At 48.4% G+C, this 22633-nt stretch overlaps 1 protein-coding gene across 1 annotated transcript; it reads right to left on the reverse strand.

Moving 5' to 3' along the window:
- Positions 1 to 16685: 16685 nt before the first annotated feature.
- On the reverse strand, positions 16686 to 22380 carry LOC144479391 (zona pellucida sperm-binding protein 4-like). The gene is made up of 9 exons (XM_078198013.1): positions 22071 to 22380; positions 20159 to 20337; positions 19988 to 20085; positions 19774 to 19907; positions 19499 to 19688; positions 17902 to 18046; positions 17721 to 17793; positions 16905 to 17012; positions 16686 to 16834 (listed from the first exon to the last, which is right to left on the reverse strand). Exons 1-9 carry the CDS (start codon positions 22378 to 22380, stop codon positions 16686 to 16688), a joined length of 1386 nt encoding a protein of 461 aa, XP_078054139.1.
- Between the last annotated feature and the right edge of the window lie 253 nt (positions 22381 to 22633).

Below are 22633 nucleotides of genomic sequence, written 5' to 3' on the forward strand. Positions count from 1 at the left end.
CATTCTCTCAATGTAATTTCAAAATCCTCGTACTCCCTCCCCTCCCAACAGCACTGTACTTACACTTGATGGTCTGTAGCTATTCAAAGTTAGTTCACCACCTGAGCAATAAACATCTTGCCAGTGTAATGATACTGTGCCTTTAAGAAATGTATTTGTGTCATGTTTCTTGTGCAGGATGTTTTTAGCAGTCAGTTCTATTATCGGTGTTGCTTTGTCTGTAATCAACAGCCAACATGTTGATGCTGCAGAAGCGTAATTGGTTCTAATTACTGGAATGTTAGTTTTAATCTGGGCGAATGCAGATCGGTTATTCTGGTGGAAAAACAAGGACTGAAATTGATGTAACCCCCTGCTGATCACTATATGGGGCGACTATTTAACTGTTCGATTTACAGGATCCTGAATTCCTAGCAGTTGATGGTGAGCTGGCTAAATTTCCTGTTTACCCATAAATGCCAGTACTGGCTTGCATGGAAAGGATTTGAGTATGTTTAGCGCGGTGCCTCCAAAAATGTTATTGAGATAAACCTTATAATGAGAAAAGGTTTGGAACAACAAGGTAAACGGAATAACAAAAAAATTTAATAACAAATATAATTAGCAGATATAAACAAGTAAAGAATCCCAACTGAAGATTTTCCAATGAACAGTTTCAACCTGAGAAATGTTCAGAATATCACCAAGCACTTTGAATTTTAAACGTTGGGGCCCATCCGTTGGTGCACATCTGAAGAAAACCACATTCTGTTACCGTTCCTGTCTGATAGTACTCACTTAACCCCGACACACACACAGTCCAGACGGGTCTACGAGAGGGAAGATGATGGAACAAGCACACGAGGTAGAGGTGCCGCGAGCTATCTGTGTAGTAACGCAGATCCCGTGCGCTGAAGGCTGTCCTCCTCGGCAGTCATGAAAAACCAAGCAGTTCTACCTGAGAAAGATTCACTTCGAACTGACTTTTTACTGCCTCTGAAAAGCTTCTCTTCAAAAACGTGGCTGTCCCTCTTCTGCACACTCCCTCCTCAGCTCTGCAGCTGCTTCACTTCCTGGCACCTTTTTTTCCTCCCGCCCCCAGAGCAATTCCATTGGCCCAGCCCACATCACTCAACCAACAGCATCCTGTTCACAGCACCCGCCCAGCAAACAGGACACTGAAACCCACAAGGGACAAAGAACACTGGTAAATATATTCCCCACAAATTTTCCTCAGTCCCTTACATTCTCCCCCCACCAAAAATACAGCATGCCCCCGTGCTGAAGTACATGACATAGGACCCAGTTAACCAATTACACCATGTACCTTATAGTGTGATGACTGGTATAATAGTGGCTGAAAAGAGTGGTAACTTATTTATACATGACGAGCACTGAGCAAAGGAGTTACACCACCATGTATGACAACTATTGCAGTGTTCAGGAAAATGCATAGTGGGTGGCGTAGCTGAGTGAACACTTGAATCTCCTACTACTACAGACTTTGCACACGGCTCTCCCAGCTTTGTATAATGGAAACGGTCTGCTGGCTTTCTCTCTCTCTGTGATCTCCTTATCTCTGGTTCTGGATTGGCTATGTTAGATGTGTCTGTAGTGTAAGTGCCCTCAACAGAACTGTCTGATTCTACTTCCCTTTGCTCAGTTACTACCTCTTCTATCACAACAGGTAGCCCTTCTGAAGATTCTGAGCTCGCTGCGACTTCTGTCACTTCTGTAGCATTTGTGGGGGGATTGGACTCTGTAGGCATGACATCCTGTTCCGGTTGTTCACAGATTCCCTCCGGATTGTCAATGATCAAGTCCTCTGGGTAATGTCCATACTCTGACTCTGAGTCTGAAGAGTTTTGATCTCCCAGGGGCACATCAACTGCGGAGTCATCTTTGTGAACCTCAGGAGTTTGATTCCTTTCTTTTGCTTTTCTGCGCCTGAGGGCTCTTGGAGAGGGAGTAGGCTTTGAGTCAACCTCAGTGCTCAATTGGACCTCTTGTCCCAGGGGCAAAATATGATTTCGGTGCATGACCTTAATGGGTCCCGAACCATCTGCAGGCTTTAGACGATAAACAGGAAGATCAGACATTTGACTCTCAACCACATAAGGATTTGCACTCGACCGATCAGCATGCTTCTGTTTCCCTTTCAGGCCAAGGTTTCGAATGAGGACTCTATCCCCAGGCTTCAAGCAATGGTAGCGCACTCTCTGGTCATACCTCTCCTTGTTACTTTGGTTCATTTTAGCGGAAGTGGCTTGGGCCAACTGATAGGCTGCTTGCAGCTCTTTCTTCATCTTAGACACATACTGCAAGTGGGAAGTTGTTGAGGTCCCATCCGTTGACACGCCAAAGCAAACGTCCACAGGAAGTCTGGCTTCCCTCCCGAACATTAAAAAGTAGGGTGAATACCCGGTAGCTTCATTTGGGGTACAGTTGTACGCGTGGACCAGGTGTGCAATGTGCTGACTCCATTTGGACTTTTGACTGGGCTCAAGAGTTCCTAGCATGTTCAACAGGGTTCTATTGAACCTCTCTGGTTGAGGGTCACCTTGTGGGTGGTATGATGAAGTTCTTGAGTTCCTCACACCCAACATGGTCAACATCTCCTTCACCAACTGGCTTTCAAAATCCCGACCCTGGTCTGAATGTATGCGAGTTGGTAGGCCGTAGTGAATGAAGTATTTCTCCCATAGAGTTCTGGCAACCGTTATGGCTCTCTGATCCTTGGTTGGGAATGCTTGTGCATACCGAGTGAAGTGGTCAGTGACTACCAACACATTGCACACATTGCGGGAATCAGGTTCTATGGAGAGAAAGTCAATGCATACAAGATCCATAGGGCCTGAACTTTGGATGTGGGAAAGTGGTGCTGCTCTCTGTGGCAGAGTCTTTCTCTTAATGCAGCGTTCACATGTCTTGCAGTATGTCTCTACGTCTAGCTTCATGCGGGGCCAGAAGAATCTGTCACAGAGGAGTGCATAGGTCTTGTCAAATCCCAGATGTCCATTGTTGTCATGCAGTGACTTCAGAATCATACGGTGGAACTGCTTGGGGAGCACAAGCTGTCGCCGTAAGCGTAGGTCAGACTGTTTGACTGTCCTGTAAAGCAGACCCTGCTCGATTGACCACTTCCCCCACTCTCGTTTCAGAAGTGTAAGATCAGGATGGTTTGTCTGTATTTGACTTGTGACTTCTGATTGACAGCTAGCTCTACTTCTCCTATACACGGGTCGCTTTTCTGAGCAGCTTGAAGCTCTGCTGGACTGAAAGTGGGCAGCTGATCAGCTACTACTGCAACGGTATGACAGAAAGCCTTGGGAACTGCAGACACATGAGCCCCTATTTGTTCGATCACACACGGATAGGAGTGTCGTGCTCGTGTGCTACTCGACACAGTCTGACAGAGAGCCCGCACTCCTGGAACTGGGATTTCTTGCCATTCATCATCTGGTGTCATGCTGTCATGTGGGCGTCGAGACAACGAGTCTGCGTCAAGGTTATGCCGGCCTGGTCTATACTTAAGGCTAAAGTTGTAGGTGGACAGTGCTGAGAGCCAGCGATGGAAGAAGGTTTGGAAGAAGGTGTAACTGGTGTAATCAGCAAGTTTGTGGATGACACGAAGATGGCTGGACTTGCGGATAGCGAAGAGCATTGTCGGGCAATACAGCAGGATATAGATAGGCTGGAAAATTGGGCGGAGAGGTGGCAGATGGAGGTAATCCGGATAAATGCGAAGTGATGCATTTTGGAAGAAATAATGTAGGGAGGAGTTATACAATAAATGGCAGAGTCATCAGGAGTATAGAAACACAGAGGGACCTAGGTGTGCAAGTCCACAAATCCTTGAAGGTGGCAACACAGGTGGAGAAGGTGGTGAAGAAGGCATATGGTATGCTTGCCTTTATAGGACGGGGTATAGAGTATAAAAGCTGGAGTCTGATGATGCAGCTGTATAGAACGCGGGTTAGGCCACATTTGGAGTACTGCGTCCAGTTCTGGTCGCCGCACTACCAGAAGGACGTGGAGGCGTTAGAGAGAGTGCAGAGAAGGTTTACCAGGATGTTGCCTGGTATGGAGGGTCTTAGCTATGAGGAGAGATTGGGTAAACTGGGGTTGTTCTCCCTGGAAAGACAGAGAATGAGGGGAGATCTAATAGAGGTGTACAAGATTATGAAGGGGATAGATAGGGTGAACGGTGGGAAGCTTTTTCCCAGATCAGAAGTGACGTTCACGAGGGGTCACTGGCTCAAGGTGAGAGGGGTGAAGTATAACTCAGATATTAGAGGGATGTTTTTTACACAGAGGGTGGTGGGGGCCTGGAATGCGCTGCCAAGTAGGGTGGTGGAGGCAAGCACGCTGACATCGTTTAAGACTTACCTGGATAGTCACATGAGCAGCCTGGGAATGGAGGGATACAAACGATTGGTCTAGTTGGACCAAGGAGCGGCACAGGCTTGGAGGGCCGAAGGGCCTGTTTCCTGTGCTGTACTGTTCTTTGTTCTTTGTTCTTTTATGACCAGTGGCATCCAGTTTAGCTGACGTTGTGACGTATGTCAGGGGATTGTTGTCAGCTCTGACTTGTACAGTAGCTCCGTAAAGATAGTCATGTAGCTTAGCCACAATAGCCCACTTGAGAGCTAAAAACTCCAGTTTGTGTGCTGGATAGTTTTTCTCAGATGGCGAGACTTCTGCTGATGAATGCAACTGGGCGTAGACCATCATCATGCTCTTGGTATAAGACACCACCTAGTCCGTCCAGGCTAGCATCCACGTGCAGAATGTAAGGCTTCTGTGGATCTGCGAACGCCAATACAGGGGCTTTGGTGAGCCGGTCTTGAGTCCTTGGAAAGCATGTTCGCATTGCTCACTCCACCGAGAGCCAAAGGGTTCAGAAGGCTTGAAGTAAGTCTTGTCAGGTGAGTTTGCAGTCTGACTCCCCTTGGAGCGGGGACGGGGAGGATATCCTTGAAGGAGTCCATCGAGGGGACGGCAGAGTTTGGAGAAGTCCTTGACAAAGCGGCGATAGTAGCCACAAAATCCAAGGAAGGATCTGAGCTCTGTCACCGTTTGGGGTCTTGGCCAGGAGACAACAGCCTCTACCTTGGATGGGTCTGATGCTATTCCATCCTGTGACACTACATGTCCAACGTAGGTGACAGAAGTCCTGCCAAACTGGCACTTGTCAAGCGACAGCTTCAGACCTTCTTCTTGGAGCCGGTCAAGCACTTTGAGCAACCGCTCCTCGTGTTCTTCGAGGGTTCGTCCAAACACAATGAGATCATCCAGGTACACCAACACCTCCAGAAAGTTCATGTCGCCGACAGTATGTTCCATGACTCTCTGAAAAGTGGCCGGTGCTCCGGAAATTCCCTGAGGCATGCGTTCGAACTGATAAAAACCCAACGGGCAGATAAAAGCGGTCTTCTCCTTGTCAGCCTCATTCATGGGTATTTGATAGTACCCGCTCCTCAGGTCGAGGACTGTGAACCATTTACTCCCAGACAAGCAGTAAAGAGCGTCTTCTATCCTTGGGACAGTGTACTGGTCCGGTATTGTTCGAAGGTTAAGGGTTCGGTAGTCCACGCACATTCGTACCTCCCCTGACTTCTTGCGTACGACTACTATTGGCGATGCGTAGGGACTACGCGATTCAGAGATGATGCCATGGCTTTGTAGTTCCTGTAGGTGTTGGCGCACATCCTCAAAGTCAGCAGGCGACAAGCGACGTGACCTCTCTCGGAAGGGCCTTGCATCCTTCAGTCTTATTTCATGTCTGGTGCTTTTAGAACAACCTACATCCCACTCGTGCTGAGAGAAAACCTCTTTCCTCTCCATCATTCTCTCACAGAGACGCCTCCTTGCCTCCTTTGGCACAGGAGAGGCTCCAAAATCAAAAGAGGAAGGGGTCAGTTCGATTGCAGCTTTATCCGCACACTGTGCCCTCGGCAGAGGAACAGGGGCTACTGGAAAAATATGGGCTACTGGAGTCCCACGTTTCAAGGAGATTTCTCTGGATGACAGGTTCTTCACAGTCACAGTAATGCGTCTGCTGGAAACAACTGATGCAAGATGAACTCCAGGCCTCACCCACAACTCTTCAAGGGAAAAAGTGTCATTAGGCTGTCTATCAGTGCTAGCTGGTCTGCGAAATCACCAGGAAACTTTGGGAGGCCAGTGACTTTAAACACTTGTCCTGGTTGCAAGGTGATTGGCTTGTGCTGGGTAAACCACACAGTACCATGCTTGTCTACCCTTTCTGTTGTTTCAGACTGGGTGAGTGTCTCATAAGCTTCTCGGAGGACAGGGTGTATGGTCAATGTACCCAAGAAGCGTTCTCCCGCCTGTTCTTTACAGGACTCAACCAACTCTCTCACCAGCCGGGTATTTGTCCCCACCAGCACGGCAATGTTGTCATCTTTCACAGGGTCAGGACATACTAAGGCCAAAGTGTCAACTGTCTGCGGCACTCCGGTTACAGCGGCAGTGAACTCGAGTTGTATGGACAGGTAGCCATCATATAGGTATTGGTGAGAGCTTAAACCCCATATTTCCAGGTCTTCAAGTGGCTGGAGAGGTAAGTGTTTCAGGTAGGTGTCGTAGAAGTTGCGATACAAAATGGTTACTTGGGAGCCACTGTCAAACAAAGCTCTTGCATAAACTCCTTCTATTTGCACAGGTACACCAGAGATGGGCCCCACTAATCCTGCAGGTAACTGTTTTGAGCCTTGCTTCGCTGGGGGTGGACAGTGGGTGGAACGTATTTCACACGGAACCAAGCACCATTCCTTCACATGGCTCCTGAGAAGTTTCCCTGCTGTCTGCTTGCTTTGATCAGCTTCTGATTCACTGTCCTCAGATCCTCGAGTTCTTTGCACTCTCTCCTTGTATGCCCATCTTGCCCACACCTGTGGCAAAAGATTCCTGCTGGCAGTGGTTTGGACATTTTCACTCGGGGCGATGCGTCCCGAACAGCAGCTTCTGGCGCTTGCTGTACGGACCCAGTCCTTGCTGTCGTACTTTCAGATGTAGGGGTAACTGGAACGGCGCTCAACAGTCTGGCCACCTGAGAAGTCAGTTCCCTTACCTCATTTCGTAGGCTGTTCAACTCAGACGTAACTGAGGACTGCGGTACACTGGCGGTGGCTGCGGTGGCAGAAGCTTTCACCCCTTCTCTGGCGCTAATCCAATTTTCTTCCTCTCTTACCTCCCGCATCAGCTGGAAGAAGGAAGGGGGTTTGTCCAGGGTGTGGCTCATCCTTACACGCAGAGCAACCATGTCTCGAGTGAGTGCACCCTTGACTTGCTGTTCCATCCGAGCTCGATTCATGTCTGCAGCCGTAATTCCTCCCTTAAGAAGAGCACGATGGAGAAGTTTGTCAAGGCGATATAGAAAAGCAGAGAGTTTTTCTCCTTCATTCTGGTATGTGTGTCTGAACTTGGCCAAGATGTTGGCTCCACTCTCTGTGGTGCCATAAGCTGTGTACAGAGCAGATAAATAATCGGTGCCCGTAGCAGTGGGAGTGCTAACTTTCAAAAATCGAACGATGTCAGCAGCAGGCCCTTTTAAACTCTCCACTATACGCTGTCTCTTGGCGGCGTCAGTGCTTTGCCACTCGCTGATCATCTGGGTAGCCTGCTCCATCCAGACATCGTATTCTTCCTCACCTGGGGGTACAGGTTTCAGTCCTGAAAACAGTTTCAGCTTTCTGTAGCTAGGCCCATCGGTAGACACTTGGTTGCACTTGTCCACTAGTTTTCCAATAGCAGTCACTAAATCCATGTTCACATCCACTTTGGGAGCTTTGTTTTCTGATACTATGGCCTGAAAATCCTCCATTGACTTGCCTTCCTGTTGTAGTAGTAACAACAGCTTTGGATGGAAAGCATCCTCTTCAGGAACAGCATCCTGTGTGTCCAAGCTTTCCCATGGCCCAGCTTCTCCTTCAATACCTACATCTGGAGGTACAGTGTCAGGGGTTAAATCAATGCTAGTCTCCACTAGTATGAACAACTGTGTGCCAGTAGAATCCCCACGGCGACCACAAATCTTGGTGCGACCAAAGACTTTCACTGTGTTTAAGACCCTAGCAATGGTCTCCTCACTAGTATCTATTGGCACATTGCTCAGTAATATGCCACGAGAAAGACTGATATTCTTTTGGCGGCTCCAGTCAGCAGCCTGAGAAAAATCCATTGTCTTAAGTGAGCTACTAACACTGTAAAACTTTTCCTGTTGTAATTACTGGGTTAACTGTTACTGACTGACGGGGGAAAAAAAATTATTTGACCTGTCTGGTAAACAGGAATGATCTCAGCGGTGCCTCCAATAATGTAACCCCCTGCTGACCACTATATGGGGCGACTATTTAACTGTTCGATTTACAGGATCCTGAATTCCTAGCAGTTGATGGTGAGCTGGCTAAATTTCCTGTTTACCCATAAATGCCAGTACTGGCTTGCATGGAAAGGATTTGAGTATGTTTAGCACGGTGCCTCCAAAAATGTTATTGAGATAAACCTTATAATGAGAAAAGGTTTGGAACAACAAGGTAAACGGAATAACAAAAAAATTTAATAACAAATATAATTAGCAGATTAAACAAGTAAAGAATTCCAACTGAAGATTTTCCAATGAACAGTTTCAACCTGAGAAATGTTCAGAATATCACCAAGCACTTTGAATTTTAAACGTTGGGGCCCATCCGTTGGTGCACATCTGAAGAAAACCACATTCTGTTACCGTTCCTGTCTGATAGTACTCACTTAACCCCGACACACACACAGTCCAGACGGGTCTACGAGAGGGAAGATGATGGAGCAAGCACACGAGGCAGAGGTGCCGCGAGCTATCTGTGTAGTAACGCAGATCCAGTGCGCTGAAGGCTGTCCTCCTCGGCAGTCATGAAAAACCAAGCAGTTCTACCTGAGAAAGATTCACTTCGAACTGACTTTTTACTGCCTCTAAAAAGCTTCTCTTCAAAAAACGTGGCTGTCCCTCTTCTGCACACTCCCTCCTCAGCTCTGCAGCTGCTTCACTTCCTGGCGCCTTTTTTTTTCTTCCCGCCCCCAGAGCAATTCCATTGGCCCAGCCCACATCACTCAACCAACAGCATCCTATTCACAGCACCCAACCGGCAAACAGGACACTGAAACCCACAAGGGACAAAGAACACTGGTAAACGTTGTGGTGAACCATAGATGGTTACCACTATGGGTACTGAACCATAGATGGTTAGCACTATGGGTACTTGTACATATGTTACTGTTGTCACTGTTGGGGTTAGGGTTGGAGTGTTCTACCTGTTGGTATTGTTCTGTGGTACACTCCAGTTGGCTCCGCCTACCTGTAGGAGTATAAAGGTCACTGCACTGCCGGTGACCCTTTAGTCTGCGATTGTATTGATATATAGTATGCTCCATACTTGTTACAAATAAAAGCCTTTATTTCCCGGGTACGATCCAGCCTCCCGAGTGATTTAATCGCGCATCAATTTTATTAGTAACAAATTTGGTAAAAAAAAACCATGGAGCAAATGTTAAAACCCGATCGGCTTACCTTAGATCCGCGTGCAGCTGGAGCGTCGAACACTTTCGACCATTGGTTGAAGTGTTTTCAAGACTATATCGATGCCTCAACAGCCTTTCAAAATGACGCCGATAGACTGCGGGTCCTCCACGCAAGGGTAAGCGACACTGTATATTCATCAATCCGCGATGCCCAAGACTACAAAGGGGCCATCGAACTACTTAAGAAACTGTACAACAAATCGCCAAACGAGATCCATGCTCGACACCTTCTAGCCACTCAACGGCGGCAGCCCGGTGAAACGACGGGACAGTACCTGCGTGAACTTCAGCAGCTAGCCAGAGCCTGTGTCGGAGACCCAGTACACTAACAATTTGATCCGAGATGCATTCGTGGCGGGAATCGGCTCATCCTATATTCGCCTGCGGCTGCTAGAGCAAGGTAACTTAGACCTAGCTCAGACAGTGGAATTGGCTGACACGATGGAAACGGCCTCCAGAAGTCTAGAAACTTACCCCACCGACCACGTGGGAACATCGTGGCAAGTACAGCCACCGACTCAACTCTACCCAGCGGCTCCGAGAAACTGCGCAATCGTGCTTTCAACTTCGGACCTGATGACGGCAGCAGCTCCGGTGCTATTTCTGTGGATTGGCGAAACACCCTCGGCAGCGATGTCCGGCCAAAACGGTATTTTGCTCCGCGTGTGGGAAGAAAGGGCACTATGCCAAAGTGTGCAGAGCTAAACCACCCTCGAAGCATAGCAGTGCGGCGTGTGATTCTCCAGAACCTGTCTCCTTGTCTCCGGCTTCATCGAGGTCTTCCACCACGTGCGATTCACGAGCGCCGCCATTCCTGACGACAACGACGCTAGACATGTGCGACCTGCGGGTGCCGCCACTTTCAGCGCCACCGACCGCGTGCGATCCATGGGCGCAGCCATTTTGGTCGGCACCGACCGCAGACGACCAGCAGGGGTCATCATCATCACCAACCATCTCAGCTGCCTGCAGTTGCACTCAAGACTCAACGGTGGCGTCAATCATCCTGGACCAGGCCAAGCCTCACAGACTCGACAAGTCCATGATGGGCATAGAGGTAAATGGACGCCTAATACATTGTCTGTTTGACAGCGGGAGCATGGAGAGTTTCATTCATCCTGACACCGTGAAACGGTGCGGTCTCCGAGTACGGACTGTCAGACAGACAATTTCTATGGCGTTGAGGTCCCGATCTGTTACCGTTCTTGGGAGCTGCGTGGTAATCCTAACGGTGCGGGGCACAGTTTATGAGTACTTCAGGCTCCTCGTGTTACCGCACCTTTGTGCTCTGATACTCCTGGGACTAGACTTTATGGTCCACCTGAGGAGTGTGACCCTGCAGTACGATGGGCCACTCCCTCCACTTTCAGTGGGAGAACAGCAGCCTCCAAATTGCCCAGCGCGCTCCACGTGCAGTCTCTCGACACTCAGAATCACCCCGCTATCTTTATTCGAGAATCTCGTGCCAGGCTGCAAGCCCATCGCAACTAAGAGCAGGCGTTACAGCGCTGAGGATCGGATCTTTATTCGATCTGAGGTTCAGCGGCTCCTCAGGGAAGGGATCATTCAACCTAGCACTAGCCCATGGAGAGCACAAGCCGTGGTGGTTAAAACTGGAGACAAACCCCGGATGGTCATAGACTATAGTCAGACCATTAATAGATACACGCAGCTGGACGCGTATCCTCTCCCGCGCATATCTGACATGGTCAACCAGATTGCGCAGTACCGGGTGTTGTCCACCATTGATTTGAAGTCAGCCTACCACCAGCTCCCCATTCGCCCAGAGGACCGACAATACACGGCCTTTGAGGCGGATGGCCGTCTCTACCACTTCTTAAGGGTTCCCTTTGGCGTCACGAATGGGGTCTCGGTCTTCCAGCATGCAATGGACCGAATGGTGGACCAAAACGGGCTACGGCTACCTTCCCGTACCTGGACAACGTCACTATCTGCGGCCATGACCAGCAGGACCACGATGCCAATCTCCTAAAGTTTTTACGCACTGCGTCTCGCCTGAATTTGACCTATAACAGGGAGAAGTGTGTATTTAGCAAACGCCGCCTAGCAATTCTCGGATACGTGGTGGAAAACGGGGTCCTTGGCCCTGATCCAGACCGTATGCGTCCCTGCCTTGAACTTCCCCTACCCACTAGCATCAAAGCACTGAGAAGATGCTTAGGCTTCTTTTCGTATTACGCACAGTGGGTTCCCAATTACGCGGACAAAGCCCGTCCGCTTATAAAGTCACCTCTTTTCCCCTGACAGCAGAGGCTCGCTTAGCCTTTGAAGGGATAAAAGCTGACATCGTGAAAGCCACGATGCACACTGTCGATGAGTCCATCCCCTTTCAGGTGGAGAGTGATGCATCTGATTTCGCCCTGGCAGCCACACTTAACCAGGCGGGCAGGCCCGTCGCCTTTTTCTCTCGCACCCTCCAAGGTCCTGAAATTCGGCATTCCGCGGTGGAAAAGGAGGCTCAGGCCATCGTGGAGGCCGTCCGGCATTGGCGCCATTACTTGGCTGGAAAACGATTCACCCTGCTCACGGACCAGCGGTCCGTGGCGTTCATGTTCAACAACACGTTACGGGGCAAGATCAAAAATGATAAAATCTTGAGGTGGAGAATCGAACTCTCCACCTACAACTATGATATCATGTACCGTCCGGGGAAGCTCAATGAGCCCTCAGATGCCCTGTCGCGTGGAACAAGTGCAAGTGTGCAGGAAGATCGGTTACAGGCCCTCCACAATGATCTCTGCCATCCGGGGATCACTCGGCTCTTCCATTTCGTAAAGGCCCGGAATCTACCCTACTCAGTAGAGGATGTCAGGTCAATAACCCGAAGCTGCCAGGTATGTGCTGAATGCAAGCCGCACTTCTACCGACCTGACAGGGCACACCTCATTAAGGCCACTCGCCCTTTTGAAAGACTGAGTGTGGATTTCAAGGGCCCCCTTCCTTCGACAGATCGGAATGTGTACTTCCTCAACGTGATTGACGAGTACTCCCGATTCCCTTTTGCCATTCCCTGTTCAGACATGACCGCTGCCACGGTTATCAAAGCATTGCGGGATCTTTTCACCCTGTTTGGTTACCCCAGCTATATCCACAGTGATAGGGGCTCGTCGTTTATGAGTGACGACTTGAGGCAATACCTGCTCTCAAAAGGGATTGCCTCAAGTAGAACTACGAGTTACAACCCCAGGGGTAACGGGCAGGTTGAAAGAGAAAATGCTACAGTCTGGAAGGCTGTCTCACTGGCGTTGAGGTCTAAGGGTCTTCCAGTCTCCCGTTGGCAAGAGGTACTTTCTGATGCGCTCCATTCAATCCGGTCCCTCCTGTGTACGGCAACCAATGCTACCCCACATGAACGGATGTTTACCTTCCCTAGGAAGTCTTCCTCTGGGACCTCACTGCCATCTTGGTTGATGTACTCAGGACCGGTCCTCCTGCGGCGGCATGTTAGGACCCGCAAGTCCGACCCTTTGGTTGATCAGGTCCATCTCCTCCACGCCAACCCTCAATATGCCTATGTGGCATATCCTGACGGGCGAGAGGACACGGTCTCTATTCGAGATCTGGCGCCTGCAGGGGACTTGGAAACCCCTGTCGCTCCCGCACCCCTGATTAGGGACCCCTTGACCTTTATCTCCCCTCCTGACACGGCGCAGGCAGTATCGGGACTACCACTTAATCCTCTTACTCCCGTGTACAGCTTGCCGGAGTCCAGGAGATTGTCGCCACCTCGGGGCGTGCTCGAGTCCAGGAGAATGTCGCCACCTCGTGGTCCACCTGTCCGTGAGGAACTGGAGGAGTCACTGGACACCACCTTGGAGAGCAGGTCATCACGGTCACCAGAACCGGCGCTACCGCCAGTGTTGAGGAGGTCGCAGAGACGGTGCGGCCCTCCAATCCGACTGAACTTGTGAATATATGGACAGTGCATACTGTTTTTTTGCCCCACCGGCCTTTGTTTTAAAGGAGGGGTGAATGTGGTGAACCATAGATGGTTACCACTATGGGTACTGAACCATAGATGGTTAGCACTATGGGTACTTGTACATATGTTACTGTTGGGGTGTTCTACCTGTTGGGGTGTTCTACCTGTTGGTATTGTTCTGTGGTACACTCCGGTTGGCTCCGCCTACCTGTAGGAGTATAAAGGTCACTGCACTGCCGGGTGACCCTTTAGTCAGGGATTGTATTGATATATAGTATGCTCCATTCTTGTTACGAATAAAAGCCTTTATTTCCCGCGTACGATCCAGCCTCCCGAGTGATTTAATCGCGCATCAAACATCTTCCCCACAAATTTTCCTCAGTCCCTTACATAAAGAAGAATGTTTTTTGCAGCCAGAAGGATCTGTCTACACATTGCATCTTCTTTCAACTAAAAGCTTTGGGACTGCCATTCCCTGGTTCACTTCCCAATGGCTACCTTGACCAGACAACTAGCCTGGTTTGAATTAACAAAACCCTGGCAGTTGCTCCTTGGTGCAGTCCCTAAAGCAACACTAATTGATCATTATGAACCATAGAGCAACATGCAACAGGCCAATCATTCTACTGGAATTCAATCCACCCAAACTGAGATAAAAGAGGAGACCATTCAGCCCTTCATATGATAATGAAATTCAATATCCTGATCCTGCCTTCCCCCCATATCCCTTTAGCCCCAAGAGCGGTGTGTGATTTCAAGGAGAAATTGGATAATGTTTTGACCTCAACTACTGATGGTAAATTCCACAAACTCACCACTCTTGAAGAAACTTTCTACTCACCTCAGTCATAAGCTTCACCCCTTATCCTCACACTATGGTCCCTAGTTCTGGACTCCCCATCAGGAACATTCTTTCTGAATCTACCTTGTCAGAAGTTTGAGATCCTCTCTTCTAACCTCCAATGAATATCATCTTAACTGACTTCAGTCTCACCTAATGACTGACATGCCATCCCAGGAATCAGCCTGTAAACCTTCGCTGTACTCCCTCTACACAAGGACATCCTTCCTCAGGCAAGGACACCAAAACTTTACAGTACTCCAGGTGTGACCTCACCAACACCCTATACAATTGCAGAAAAACATCCCTATACTCAAATCCTCTTGCTATGAAGGGCAACATACCATTTGCTGCCTGCGTGGTTACTTTCAGCAATTGATGCACAATCATAGAAACCCTACAGTACAGAAAGAGGCCATTCGGCCCATCAAGTCTGCACCGACCACAATCCCACCCAGGCCCTACCCCCATATCCCTACATATTTTACCCACTAATCCCCATAACCTACGCATCTCAGGACACGAAGGGGCAATTTTAGCATGGCCAATCAACCTAACCCACACATCTTTGGACTGTGGGAAGAAACCGGAGCACCCGGAGGAAACCCACAGAGGCATGAAGAGGATGTGCAAACTCCACACAGACAGTGACCCAAGCCGGGAATCGAACCCAGGTCCCTGGAGCTGTGAAGCAGCTGTACTAAGCATTGTGCTGCCCAAGGCTATCAAGGTCAGAGTATCCTCTCAACTCATACCCAGCCAAATAATAATCTGTCTCCCTGCTTTTGCTACTGAAGCAGATAACCTTGTTGATCCACATTGTTGCGGGAAAAATCCACTCGTAGTCAGATCTCAAGGTTCCAAAAAAATACAGTTTATTCAATGGAGCTCCGTGGAGACAAGGCACGGGTCAGTAGCAAACCTTCTCTCAGTAAAATGACAGGAACGGTCCATCTTTATACTTTTTACACAATAGATGAACCAGACATTTGAACATTAGCACATCGTTAAAGGCAGATAAGAACAATACTATGTTAAATGTTTGTATGAATGGATACATTTCCTATGTCTGTGGCTATCAATGGTTGGTTTTGGCTCATTCAGGTGCTAATCAGTTTTCCTGCATTCATATTTTCCTGCTCTTCCCATGACTAATCTACTCCCTTTGTCTCGGGTTTTTCCCTTGTCTAAAAAGGTGTCTCGATCCTTGGCTGGCTTCCTGAGGCGTTTGTTAACTTTAAATCACTGTCTGTGATTCTAAATGGCTTGTCTGCTGGGTTTGATTTCAAGTGATCTTTGTCTAAGTGGAAGCCGGTGTCTGTTTTATGGTTCCTTTCCCAGTTAACTCTTTATGGGCCAGGCAGCTATTTTAAAGTGTGCTTTCCTTACATTTTTCCCCCTTACAACATTATACTGCATCTGCTACGCATATGCCCACACTCAGCCTGTCCAAACCACAAACGTCTCTGCATCCTTCTCACTGCCCCCAATTGCAGAAAGGCATATTCAGAGACTACCAGCCAATGCAGTGTCTCAAACACAATCATGCAGATCTTGCACTGTGTAGTTAAAAAGAGTCACTGGGTGATTTTACGAAAGATCTTGCAACACAATGACATTTTCCATTGGAGAGAGACCACTTACATGCAGAATTAGTGGGATCTGGAGCATTTGGTACTGATCATTGTAACAGGAGCTGTCAGTTGGAAAATTCTGGCAGGCCCTGACCCAGAAATGCACCAGTTTGGTTTTAGGGCTACTTGTGATCCTACTGAGTCAAGACTGTTAAAAGATTGCATGTCTTCTGTCTTTTCCCCTGTCCTCACCATAACAGACATTGGGGGTGTGGGGGGGGGTGTCTGGTACTCAGACATGTTCTTGTCTACTTACCCAACCCAGGTTTATGGGGCAGGGGAAGTGGTATGAACTGGATAGTCCTTTCAAATAGTGTAGGCAGGCGAATTGCCTTTTGTGCAGCAAGGTGGTGTTTAGCCTCTGCTGGGACAAATACAAAGCACCATTGCTGCCATATGGCTCAATTTAAGGTTTTATTCAGGATAAAAATCACATGTTCTTGCCTTGGGTCTAATGGCTTAATCTGCAAATAAGGTCCAACAGAGGCCCAAGATGGAAGTACTTCTGGATATTAGTCAAGTCTTCAATGCAAGAATAGCTGTCCATAAGCCAGCTGAAAACAAGATGGTGCATGTTAGAATCCCTAACACCACGTCCCTCATTAGCAGCAGGATTTCAGTGAATTCAATGTGACTCCTTGCTGACCTTTGCCATTTCACAGTTCACAGAATAACACCCAGGACACGTTCATCTCAGGTTTATTTTTGTTCAGGATCTACACCGTTCAATTTCACTACATTGAGAAGCAACAGCTTTTGGTCTCATGTACACTGTAGCCATCACCACCAGCAGGCACAGAGACACCATCATGAAGCCAATGGCTACTTGCAGAACCCAAGGAGGAGATACAGCAGCACCTAGTGGAAGATTAGAAGACATTATATTCAAGAGAGCTCACAGGTGGACTATTGAAAAGTCTCTACTTACCACTTGCTTCATGCCGTTTCTTGGACTGAAGACCCTCATCTTCCAGGATGATGGGGCCAGGAGCACTCACTAATGTTCCCTCATGGTCACGGGTACTCCTGCGTCTCTCTATTGGGAAGAGAAGTCAGACAGTTCAGACCCAATTCAGACTAATTTTCCAAGATCCTCAAGGTGAGGCGAACAGGTTGTCCACACTCCCTACCTATTCTGGATTGTAATTTAGAGTTTGTCAATAAATGCCTAGACTAACCCTCAATCTGATCAAACTTTAGTGCAAGTGCAGAAATCCTGCTCTGCCACACTGCACAAACATTAGTGAAATCAGTAACCCAGCAAACACGTTCACTATATTGCTATTAGATACCAAGTTTCAGGGTGAGATCTCTGAGCAAAAACTAATGTGGATCATCAAGGTCTGTTTAGTGCTTGATATTTCAGCTTCTCACTTGACAATTCTTGTGACTGTTTAAATATGGACGACACGACAGCTCCCCAAAGAAAATTTCCATCCTTTTCCACATGTTGGATACAAGTCACTACAAATTGCTCAATTGTCAACTGGGCTTGGTGGACCCTTGTTTCAGGCAGAGCAGGCCCATGTTTGCAATGATGGGCATTCAGAGGGGTGCAGACAGACCGACAGTTGTAGCTCCCACTTATAGAAAGGCTCCTCCCATTGATAGAGGAACTGTGATGCTGAGCGATAGAGAAATCCCCCAGTCACAGCACATTAACCAGATATCCCATTCAAACATCATCTCTGCTTGTGTGAATGAAGCATCATCCTGATTCAGGAGAGATTAAACAAGAACTCACTTGGGCCACATTTGGGTGCACAGTCATCCTGAGCAGAGGGTGAGCAGACCCCAGCACTGCAGTGCAGGTAAACCTAGAATGGAAAGGAGTCATTTTAGGGTGATCTTCATGTTCCTGGATGAACCAGGCTGTTAAGGAGCCAGGCAGAAAGGGAGTCTTGGCTTGGATTTTTCTTGCTTACCTGTCCAGTGAGAGGCTGCTCCGACTTTCTGTCCAAGAAAACAAACGTTTTCAGTTCAAACCGCTTGTGATGAGTTGGGTACCTCAGGCCAGAAAACATGACTGGGTGGAGGAGAGTCTGATAGTCATCACCCTCATAGGGACACCTGTAACAGTCAGCAAATGGAGTCAGAGCAGGGAGGGGAATTTAATGAATTGGACAAAATGATGGTTTGGGGCATTGATGAATATTAAAATTAATCTGAATGTTTTCCAATTAGTTTACTCCATTGTTCTAAGCTGGGTCACCCATTGGCTCGGAGTAGGGAGAATTCCATGGCATGAGGAATTTTATTCCTCTGAGGAATGAGGTTCTATGAATTTTATTAACAGGGGGTTGGAGTTTAAGAGCCGTGGGGTTATGCTGCAACTGTACAAGACCTTGGTGAGACCACATTTGGAATATTGTGTGCAGTTCTGGTCACCTCACTATAAGAAGGATGTGGAAGCGCTGGAAAGAGTGCAGAGGAGATTTACCAGGATGCTGCCTGGTTTGGAAGGTAGGTCTTGTGAGGAAAGGTTGAGGGAGCTAGGGCTGTTCTCTCTGGAGCGGAGGAGGCTGAGGGGAGACTTAATAGAGGTTTATAAAATGATGAAGGGGATAGATAGAGTGAACGTTCAAAGACTATTTCCTCGGGTGGATGGAACTATTACAAGGGGGCATAACTATAGGGTTCGTGGTGGGAGATACAGGAAGGATATCAGAGGTAGGTTCTTTACGCAGAGAGTGGTTGGGGTGTGGAATGGACTGCCTGCAGTGATAGTGGAGTCAGACACTTTAGGAACATTTAAGCAGTTATTGGATAGGCACATGGAGCACACCAGGGTGATAGGGAGTGGGATAGCTTGATCTTGGTTTCAGATAAAGCTCGGCACAACATCGTGGGCCGAAGGGCCTGTTCTGTGCTGCACTGTTCTATGTTCTATGAATGTTACTGGAGGTCAAAACATTGAGACTGAGAAGCTCGAGCTAAATGGTATCTAATTCTATGAAACTATCAAATTAAAGGGAACTTGCCACTCAATCGTTTGACTGTAGAGCACTAGAACCACTGGGGTAAAAACCCAGAGTGATTGCCAGTTTAAAGAACTTGCCACTCATTGACCTGCACCTGAAGAATGTAGCCATGGGGTGGCCACAAGAGGCTGCAGATGTCGTTGCAGAGGACATGTGGAAGTAGAAATAGAGAGCACATTTCTTTGATCTTGACAAAGATTAGAATTTGTGGAATACATTATTGGCTGGTCCAATGGGTGCAGACTCCAAAAATCAGCAAGAGGTCACACGGGTTCCTGAAGGGAGCAGATACAATGGGCTACGTGTGGCTCATGTGACCTCCCTCACATGAGGGATACGTCTTGAAATTGCCAAGACCCTCTAATTGGTGCAGCATTCCCTCCCTGTGTGTTTATGATTACAGGGGGGGGGGGGGGGGGGGAGGAGAGAAGAGGAGAGGAGAAGAGGAGAGAAGAGGAGAGGAGAGATAGGAAGCAGCCTTGTCATGTTTCTCCTTAATTGATGTCCAAAAACCATTAGCCTTCCCATTCACACTCCTTACCCATCCACCAGCAGACTCCATTGCACCTCATGGTTTGGGGCTGGGACAGGAGTTGCCCAGCAGTCATGCAGCCTCAGGACAAGCGTTGGGTCAGTGCGACCCAGGACACGAACCTCCACAAACACTGCCTCCTGAAGGATTCTCCAAATGGGGTAGTCACTATCCACATACCATGATCTGTATTCACCATCTGAGAGGCAGACACAAGAACCAGTCACTCCCTGTATGGATACATTCCCACTAATTCCATTCACCATTACCCAGGGCAGCTCTACCTTTTGCTATTCGCAGTTCCAGTTTCAGAATCCCATCTTCTGAAGCAGGAGGTGGAGGAGAAACCGTGTAAACTGTGACATTGATCTGTAAGCCAGTCTCTCGCCTCCCTGTGTACTTGCACTGGACGTGCAGGCTGCAGACAGACAGAAGTAGTTGGAGCTTCATTCACTAACACATCCCCTCCAGTACCAACAACTCCCACCATCCTCCTACCCAAAGGTGCTGTCCCGAGTTATTGAGCCCAGCTTCCCAGTCTGAATCATCCTCTTGCCCAAGACATCTGTTTCATAGACCAAGGTTCCATCTTCCTCCTGCAATGAGGAGGCTGGTTAATAAGAAGCTGGCTCACTTACTGGGAGAATGCCTTGACCCTTCAATACTCACCCGCTTGCTGGAGCCACAAGAGGTGACTGGAAAGCGGAAGGTCACAAGTTGGCCAGTGGTTAGTTTAGGCTTGCACTCAGCCTCTTGTCCATCTTTCACATACAGAGATGACAGGTTGAGGGCAGGACGGGTCAGGTTCTTGGAGATCACGATGATGAACTGACCATCAGCTGTGCACACTGCAAAGAGAGAATTTATTGCCACGGCTCCTATTGGTGGTTAGGGGCCTCAGATCATTGACAAAGTGTTAGGTCTCAAAGAGCCACAAATTGTTGATTGGCAGCCTGAGCAAGAAACAGTCAAGTTATTGAAATGAGCCCAACATCCTATATGCTTTGCCAATTACTCAATATGCACTGATATTCAAACTGATGCACATGCAGTCCCTCCCAGTCCCTGCAAGCTTCAGAATGGTCTTGATCGCCATCACCAAAATACATCACCTCACCATCATCAAATGCCATCAGCCTTGTCTGCCCATTCTGCTGACCTTTTGTTATTACAGGACTCTCCCATTCCTCGTTATCCAGCCTTCATGCCACTTGCATCTCATGCTTCATTAAAGCCTCAATAGACAGCATCCACTACATTCCCTTAATCAACCTTTTGTTATTTCAAAATGCCCAACACAAAGTCATTCTCACTCCTTGATTCTCAAAGTACCTGTTAGTACCCATAGAAACCCAAAAGTGCCAAAGGAGGCCATTCAGCCCATCAAGAGATCACAGACCACAATCCCACCCTGCCCCATTTACCCCACTAACCCCCTGACACTTGGGTCAATTTGGCATGGCCAGTCAACCTAACCTGTACATCTTAAGACTGTGGGAAGAAACCAAAACAGACACAGGGAGAACAGGCAAACGCCACTCAGTGACCTAAGCCAGGAATCAAACCTGGATCCCTGGCACTGCAAGGCAGCAGTGCTAACCACTGCCACCTGTTTTTTTTGGATCTAATCTCAATCCTTACCTACCAGCAACAGGTTACACTGAGGGGGTTCACAGTGGATCTACTCCAATCCTCCCAACACCTCACCCATATCTGGGAGGAACAATTATGGTAAACCCATCCACCAGCTCCACCCCCACCTCCCCCAACAAACAGCTGCACACCATGCAGAGCAGGCGACCCATCCACCCCAAGCACAGCCAGCCTCAATTGTCACACCATCCAGTGTATTGGATTCTACCTCATTAATAGTGAGAGTGCTCAAGCCTTCCCCTGCATCTCTGTCCCCAATAAGACCCACTGCACTTCATACTTCACACTGGAAGGAGATTCAACTGCTTTGTCGTTGATTGCTATTCTACAGCATATGCCACTTTCTTCATAGGACCTAATTTGCACTTAGAAATCACCCAAAATGCAATGCACAGCTCCCCAGCAATGCCCCCTTTCCAGTTGGGCCAACAGATTAATCAATTAAGTACTCCTGAACACAATACCCACTCTCCAACCCCATGATTTCCCTGCAGATGTTGTTCCTCTGCTGCTCCCACTATTTGGGGGTTTACAGAATGCTCCAAGTCACATGATTGCACAAGCTTGACCCACACCCCCAAAATTAGATGGCCAATCACAGGCTTGGCTAAACTGACCCATTGGGATTTCTCAAGGTAAGCACTATCAGTATAGGGTCACTCATTGTGGAACTGGTGTAAATATTACCAAAGTGAAGCACATTTGCTGATCTCATGCCGGAGATTCTCTCTAACTCCAGTCACAGAGCCTCCCACCTTCAGAACTCGGTCTAAAACCATCCAAACTACTCAGTTAGCTCCTTCACTCAAGCTGAGGATTCCCTCCATTCTAACACTTCACACAGTGAGGCAGCAACAAATGCCCCATTCCCCAGTTAGATTCTCTCCTCTCTCTGTCTCCACTAGACTGGGGGGAGGCTTGTTGTTACCTGGGCTCTTTCTCAGACTGTAGAAACAGCGATGGGGGCTGGAGCTCCGGGGATCAAAGCAGCAACCCTGGCGGATACACTCAGCGCTGCTGATCCCGGAGTGACCGCACTCAAATCTCCAGCCTGCCTCTGGGACACAAACATCATCATCACTCCCCAGGAGTAGCGGCTGGCCTGAGAGTGAGGAGGCGGCCAGGAAGCAGAGAGCCCAAGAAAGCAGCCAACGTCCCATCCCGGCGAGTGAATCAGGACAATCACTTCCCGCAAACACCAGCCCGTTTTCTAGCCGGGAATCCAGCTGCAATCCCATTGCAGAGGCTCCCTGTCCCACGGGATACTCGGGAAGCGATTCAGCATCTTTAATAAGCTCCAATTCTCACCCTGTCTCCACTGCCTCATTCCTGCTCCCAATCACACTTTAGCAAACTTGTCCACTCAAGTCTGTTCCAGGAAAGAAAGTTTGATTTGGAGCCTCTCTGCGGGATTTGAAAGTTAGATTGAGGGGAATATAGAATGACATCAGCATATAGTGCAGTCCACTGGTTACCAACCCTCCAGGATTG

Source organism: Mustelus asterias, chromosome 26, assembly GCF_964213995.1.
Source record: "Mustelus asterias chromosome 26, sMusAst1.hap1.1, whole genome shotgun sequence".
In the NCBI taxonomy this organism is placed as follows: domain Eukaryota; kingdom Metazoa; phylum Chordata; class Chondrichthyes; order Carcharhiniformes; family Triakidae; genus Mustelus; species Mustelus asterias.

What these genes read in the sequence shown, in the direction of transcription:
- LOC144479391 (XM_078198013.1), bottom strand. Translation starts at nt 22,380, where the DNA reads ATGGGATTGCAGCTGGATTCCCGGCTAGAAAACGGGCTGGTGTTTGCG. An exon ending in CAGTCTGAGAAAGAGCCCAG is followed by an intron (nt 20,338 to 22,070) that starts GTAACAACAAGC and finishes CTCTCTTTGCAG; the next exon opens with TGTGCACAGCTGATGGTCAG. An exon ending in CTTGTGGCTCCAGCAAGCGG is followed by an intron (nt 20,086 to 20,158) that starts GTGAGTATTGAA and finishes TCCTCATTGCAG; the next exon opens with GAGGAAGATGGAACCTTGGT.